General features: G+C 45.2%; 1 protein-coding gene across 1 annotated transcript in view; it reads right to left on the reverse strand.

Annotated features, from left to right (window-relative positions):
* Positions 1 to 877: 877 nt before the first annotated feature.
* LOC119339315 (WAT1-related protein At1g09380-like) overlaps positions 878 to 7,043 on the reverse strand; it is a 7,163-nt gene continuing 997 nt past the window's right edge. Inside the window, exons 2-6 of the mRNA XM_037611425.1 lie at positions 6,617 to 6,679; positions 3,340 to 3,709; positions 2,479 to 2,637; positions 2,237 to 2,388; positions 878 to 1,100 (exon numbers count right to left, since the gene is read on the reverse strand). Coding sequence (XP_037467322.1) covers positions 878 to 1,100; positions 2,237 to 2,388; positions 2,479 to 2,637; positions 3,340 to 3,709; positions 6,617 to 6,679 — 967 coding nt within the window. The remainder of the gene's footprint in view (positions 1,101 to 2,236; positions 2,389 to 2,478; positions 2,638 to 3,339; positions 3,710 to 6,616; positions 6,680 to 7,043) is intronic.

Here is a 7,043-nt window from a genome sequence, read left to right on the forward strand (position 1 = left end):
AAAAAAACCCGCTGCTGTTGCAATCAGAGAGCGAAGCAACCGCTGTTGTTTGCATCCACGCCATGGCCGCAACTGCTGTTGTGTTACATCCTTGCCATGGCCGGGAGAGGGGCGACGTTGGTACTGGAACGACGCAGTTGCAGCAAGGTCAGGGGAAGGCAACTTCGGCCACCACGGATGGAAGGCTCCCGCTCGCCACTGTCACTCCGCTGCAACCCATGCGTTTTGCAGCAGCAGTGCCATTGTTGTGACAGGGCATCTCAGGGGCGCCGTCGGTGCTGCTGTCGGAGGCTGCAATGGAGCTTCCTCGGCGCATCGCCAGCCCGGTGCTGCAATGGAGCTTCGTCGGCGCCGTCGGTGCTCCGTTGCAACTTCGTCTCACTCTGCTATGGAGGTTCGCCCGACGCTTGATGTTGCGATGGACATTGCAGCTTCGTCTCGCTCTGCTATGGAGATTCGCCCGACGCTTGATGTTGCCATGGACATCATCTGCAGCTTCTGGTGCAGTGCAGAATCAGGCGTCCACCAGCGCCGGATCGAACAACTGGCTAGGCGGATGATTTTCCTGATAAATCATCCGCCTGATCCGTAGCAGCCGCCATCCTTAAAACAGGAGAGCACAAACTTAAAATAAATGAATCCACGAGTGCATGTTAGCTTGAATCCGTTGGAATCAGCACGATGCCCTTCTTGTTTCTCAATCTCTTGATCACTATAGGACACAAAATCTTTCATTTCCTCAGTAATCATTTGAATATGACTCGTATTCTCAGTAGGTTCATGTAAACTCTTATCTTAATTTCTTACTTTCAACAAATCTTCTACCGCACAAATCGCATGACACCAATTAAGACCGTGCTGCAAATCTCATGCCGTGCTACATTTGTGCATGGCCCATTCTTTCATGATGACCAGTAGCGGGATGTGACGGTGTGACCGCCATGCCATCGACGACCCAACTGTTCACTTCGCCGCCGGCATTGATGCTCATCTCCTCATCAGCGTCCGCGACAGGTGCGATTTGAGTGGCTACCATGTCCCTTCTCTTGCCCCAGAGCACAGTGTATAGCCCCACGACTATGAGTACGGGGCCGATGATGCTGGAGGCAACCACACAAACCAAAACATATATATGAGCAATCAAAGATATGAGCAATCAACTGGTGGAGAAGTCACCTGAGGTTATTTGATGATTATAAATCTAATTCAAATTGTAAGTTGGGCAACGGACAAGCTATCCTTCTCTAGCATGATAATTGGACCGAGCAATCTCTCAAGGAAAAGTTTCCTGAGCTTTTTTCATTTGCAAAGGATGATGCTTTATCTGTAAACGATTGGACCTCAGCTGAGGACAAACTCAATTGTCCACTCAAGCGTTCTCCCAGTTCAATGAACTACAACTATTGGTGCAGATGCATGCTGATGGCCAACAAAAAGATTCTTGGATTTGTAAGGGCCAGAAAAGCAAATATTCCTCCATATTGATGTATCATTATCTAAGTCCACCCCAGCAAGAACAGTACGGTAGATTTTTAGATGGATGTGGAAGAGTTCATGCAGGTTGAGGCACAAAATTTTCTTCTGGATACTTATGCATGGTAGGGTGAACACCGGAAATTTGCTCAAAAGGAAATCTTTCCCACTGGAAAGTTACACGTGTTTTCTGCCATGAAGATACTGAAGAAACAACAAATCATCTTTTTTGGGACTGTGGATTCTCTCAAGACTGCTAGCACGACATTCTTCCCAGAAAAAGCTTGGTATATCCTTTTTGTATGATATTCATCTGACAAGAGCCGAATTACCAAATCGTATTGCAATGCAAATCATTATTCAAGGATGTTGGTCCATCTGGGGACGAAGAAATGGGAAAAAATTCAGAAAGGAAGTTCCAGGTGTTAGCTGCTGGAAATTCAAGTTAAAAGAGGATCTTAAACTACTAGAGCACATGATCAAGGCAAAGTACTTGGGTACATTGCAAGGGTGGATCAGTGATCATCTAGGATGACCACTGCATAAGTTTGCATATGACTTGACAATGTTAGAAAAGGCTGGAATTGAATAGCTTCTTAATTCTTTTGTTTTTCTTTTCTTCTTTTTGTCTCTATATATGTGCTATGTTTCCTTTTTATTAAAAGAAAGTACCGTAGAATAATTGTTCTATGGTTTGAGCTTCAAAAAAAAACATAGGATCACCAATTGTGCAAGTATGCATGGGTCGATGGGTCGTCCGTACCTTCCGACGTGTATCTTCTCGCCGAGGATGCCCCACCCGACGACGGCGACAACGATCAGCACCATGGGGCTGAACATGGACACGAACACCGGCCCGCGCACTTGAATGCACCACGACATCACCGCGATCACCATCCCTGACGCCACCACCCCCTGCATACATGTCCAGTTCCAGTTCCCCCATACTGAGCAAACTGGTTGTCTCTGATGATCTGAACATCAACATGGTAGATGTGATCTTACCGCGTACAGCGAGCCGACAAGCCTGATATCCAACCCAAGTGCCCATGCCGATAGCCTCCGCTCGGCGGCCACGCCGACGACGCCGCATTGGACACTGGCCATTGCTGCCATCAGCACCGTCGTCGTGTACGGGGATGCGAAGCTGTTGGACATCCTCTTCTGTCACCACCAAAACGTCCGATCACCTTAGTTATTATCGAGAAAGGCATCTGCTCAGCTTTATATATATACCAACGCAACCAAACTGATACATGAAAATGAGAAGATCCTCCAACAAAGCAGATCAAAGGAAAAACAAGAAAACATGGAAAACCGTAAAATTCTTGTCTGTATATATTGTTATGCGTACGATGTACCATGTACCTATCTACCTGAACAGTGTGGATTTTTTGTACCCCCATACCAGTGTTCCTTCTGTCTAGACCATTCAGTTTGCGTCAAGATTTGTGCTATCTTTATATAGATTTTTTTTGTTTCTTTCAAATAAGAGAACATTTGACCTTGAAACTTTGTAGATCAACTATACACAAGTGTCACTCATTGTATAAAATATTTCTGATTTTTTTGATGAAACATAAATTTGTGTAATTTCAGATTTCGAATGAATTGTATCATTTAATATTTTGCGCCAAAAAATGTGGAAACTTCTCTGCACATGATTGTACTTGTGTGATGTTGATCTGTAAAGTTTCAAGTTTAAATGTCTTTTATGTGGAAGAAAAAAAAAGAAGTTTTCTTACACGAACTTTGATGCAAGAATGGATGATGATGATAGAGAGTCCACTCTCGTACACCCCCTCTCTAAAAAGAAAAAGATAGAGAAGTACATTGGCATGGGGTACTACCAAAACTTTTCCGTACCTGAATGATGAACCAGATGGCCCACGCGACGTTGGAAGCGACGATCAGAGCCGCCCCGAGGACGGCGGCGCCCCCGCCGGCGTGGGCAGCAGCCTCGGCGGCAATGGTGCGCTTGACATACGGCCAGTGGATCGGGGAGGCCAGGGTCCTGACGAGGGGGCCCCTGTATAAGGTCATTAGCATGGAACCAGCCACGCAGAGCGTCGTACCCGCCACCTTGGCTTTCCCGGCGAGCGCCGCGACGGGCTCCATCTTGAGCGCGGCGGCCAGCGCGAAGGTCACAGCCGGGAGCGTGTTGTTCAGCGCGGACGCCACTGTCGGGCGGCTGTACTTGAGGCCCTGGAAGAAGAACGTCTGGTTCAGCGTTGCGCTGCCACACATCCCACCAACGTGCAGGATTTTGGTTTATCAGTAAAGCTTTTGTTATTGCTTATACATTCACAATTAGAACTTTCATTTCGAATATATATAGGTTCATCAATTCAGATTTCAGAGTAACGATTGTTTTTTTCAAAACTAGACTAGGCTCAATATATGTTAATTAAAAAGAAAATGGTTGAATAGTTGATTAAGGAAAAACCGGGCGAAGATCATCCAGTTGGCCAGGCACACCCAAGATACATCATACATGCAATTGTATGGAAAACCTCGTCAAAGCTGTAGGCATCATCGTCATCACTTCTCCCTAAGCAAACAATTTCAACTTTGCCTGAAACAACCAACCACCAACCCCCCATTGTAGAGTTCGTGAGAAGCCACACAAAGATACACCCCCAAGAAATCAACCGCATATGTCGGTGACAACAGAACTGCGATTCCAATTGCAAGTTACAAAGGAAGGCCATGCAAGGCTGTCGATGCGGAAGATCAACAAATAGACCACGTGTCGCCTTTCATTGTCTCCACCCATACTTCATTGTTGCACTTCACATCAACGAACAATATAAGATAACCCCGCAAACACATCGAAGAATAGACTACCACAACCTTTGCTACTGTCCCAATATCGCTCGCCTCCGCAGTCACCACAAAAGCCCCAACATCATCACCATCCTCACACAACTAGTCTCAGTGAAAACTCCAAGAATGACACTCCGAAGGAGAAGCATTACGCAAAAACACCACCACCATCAAATCCCGGGGAGATACCAGGTTTTGTCCAGGGAAGTCTGGGCAAAAGGCGAGCACAACATCTCGACGACATCTCCAAGAAGAAATCAACCACACCGTCCAAGGTCATCGCCATCGCCTGCCTCGCCCTACTGCTAAGAACATAGTTTTCACGCGAACCAATTAGGAGGACAGTGGTATTTCCATCCCACCAGGGTTTAAGTCATGGTGCTCACATTTTTCTGAACTCATTTCAGGATTTTCGGCGATGCACGTTCAGTGGGAGGAGACGTTCCTGTCGACTACGAGGCGCCTATGGTGACTTCGTAAATCTCAAGATGATATACCGGCTCAGTCTCTGAGAGGTGCTCCTAGGGGTAGAGTGTGCGTGTGTGTGCGTTTATAGGGGTGAGTGTATGGGCGTATATATGAATGCTTGCACTTGTATTGTGTTTAGAAACATAGTTTTCACTCGGCGGTGCCATGTCCTCCGCCCTCCTGAGCCACGAGGTCGGCTGGACCACTGAACTGCCACGCCATCCCTTGCCAGCAACATCAACCCATCTGATGATCCCGGCTAGTCCCATCGGCCATGCGGAGCCCAGAAAACGCAGATCTAAAGGAAGGACATCCCAAATCTAGGTCCACCGGAGCCCGGGCCCTCCTACATCGGCGACCCACGATGATCGGGTCAAATCCGCCATTTTAGCGGGCCGCAGGTGCAACTCGAGCCCCGGTGGTGGAGCTTCTCAGAGCCCAGCCCATGAATTTTTTTTGATATACCCTTTAGTATTTGCCCCATATGTCAAAGAAAATTAGCCCAAATGCATATTGTTTATCCCCGAGCCCATCCCCTCCTAGAATTCAGCCTAGGCATCCCCACTGTCGAGCCCTATCATCAGCGGACCAAAGCCATGCTACCGGGGGGCTGACTTGTTCTCGCGAGAGTAAAGACTCGTGAACTTGCATTGATTTGTTTGCACTAGAACAATGCATGCACGTAGCAACTGGATATAAATATTTTAGTACGTTAGCTTTTGATTTATCTGCCTATATTAATGTGATTGTGTAAATAAATGTTTATCAAATCCTGTCCGTGATTTACATTATATTTTGATGAGAAGTTTGGTAAGTAAATTAAAGTAAAAATTGGTTCAGAAGGAAAGAAAATTAAGATGATTGATCGTCATACGAGGAAGGTTAGACGAAGGAGTGGTGGGAAGGAAAGTGAAACGAAAACTTTATGTTCTTCTTAAGTAGTACTCCCTTCGATTCATAATGTAGTGCATATAGATTTTTTTGGAAAGTCAAACTTTACAAACTTTGACCATATTATAGAGAAAAGAATTACAATACCAAATATATACGATATGAAAGTACGTCTTGTGGCGTATCTAAGGATATGTATTTGGTATCCTAGATGTATGTGTTTTCTTTAGAACTTGGTCAAAGTTTGTAAAATTATATTTTTTAGAAAAAATTATAGGCACTACATTGTGAAATATAGGGAGTAGAAGATAAAGATTGTGAATGACATCCTTGAGTAGGCATTGACGAAGTCCAGCCGCCGGATTTGACGAAGCCATTGCCCAATGACACCACGATGTTGTCTGTCCGGCTATGGAGATGAGCCGCCCAGGTCGTGGCTCAGCGACGAGGCCGATCTCCTTGAAAGAGTATGCAACGCAAGCTCAGCTCCAACGACGAGGTCGGGCTCCTCACCCGCGCCGCTGTTATTATGTACGTACTCTCGCTTACACCGCTGGCTGCCGCCTTTGTTTTTCGAGGGAGCGCCGCCGGCTGCTGTTTGAGCAGGCATCTGACGCACCACCACATGTGTCCGAGAACCACGCACATGTGCTGACCGGAGTATAATCTTTTCGGTATAGCAACCATAGGGTGACCAGTGAAAGGATTCACCGAAACAACAGGGCATATTTTAAAAAGAAAAGGAGAGGCAGAGAAATGAGATGACGAAAATTAACCCGGATTACAATTCGTTCACATAGTTACATCTATTTGAGTTCAGAATTCTGCAATTTTTCGTTTATATGTTTCTTGGTTTTGGTACAAGCCTACATCATGCATGCAGAGCACGTGCAATTGACTAGTATCAGTTCAGGGTGCGGATAATTCTCAATTAGGTGGAAAAGGGAAAAAATCATACCCAACAATGGAGCATAAGAAAATTTGTATCAATGTCTTCTTGCTGAGTGAGGCCCAAGTAGTTCTGCATCCATAATCATACGAAATTATATTTTGTAAGAACAGTAAGGAAATTAATTCGTTGATACATATATAATGTAGATGGGTAACTCATGTAGCAAGGACATTCAACTAAATTTGAATGCATGATACTTTACCGGAATTACTTATCGCTCCAATGGATGTATTTAGACGTAGGAAGTACTAGCAATTACTCACATAAATACTCATTCACAAAATAAATGTAGGAATGCGCATATTTTATTTCAAAAATGCAGCACTACCATTGGATTTGCATTTAATAGATGTTTCCAACAACATAATTTTTACGAAACATAACACACATATGTTCCTGGTTAAATCGATAGTCAAAACTGGACTCAAAATGC

Source organism: Triticum dicoccoides, chromosome 7B, assembly GCF_002162155.2.
Source record: "Triticum dicoccoides isolate Atlit2015 ecotype Zavitan chromosome 7B, WEW_v2.0, whole genome shotgun sequence".
Taxonomy (NCBI): Eukaryota; Viridiplantae; Streptophyta; class Magnoliopsida; order Poales; family Poaceae; genus Triticum; species Triticum dicoccoides.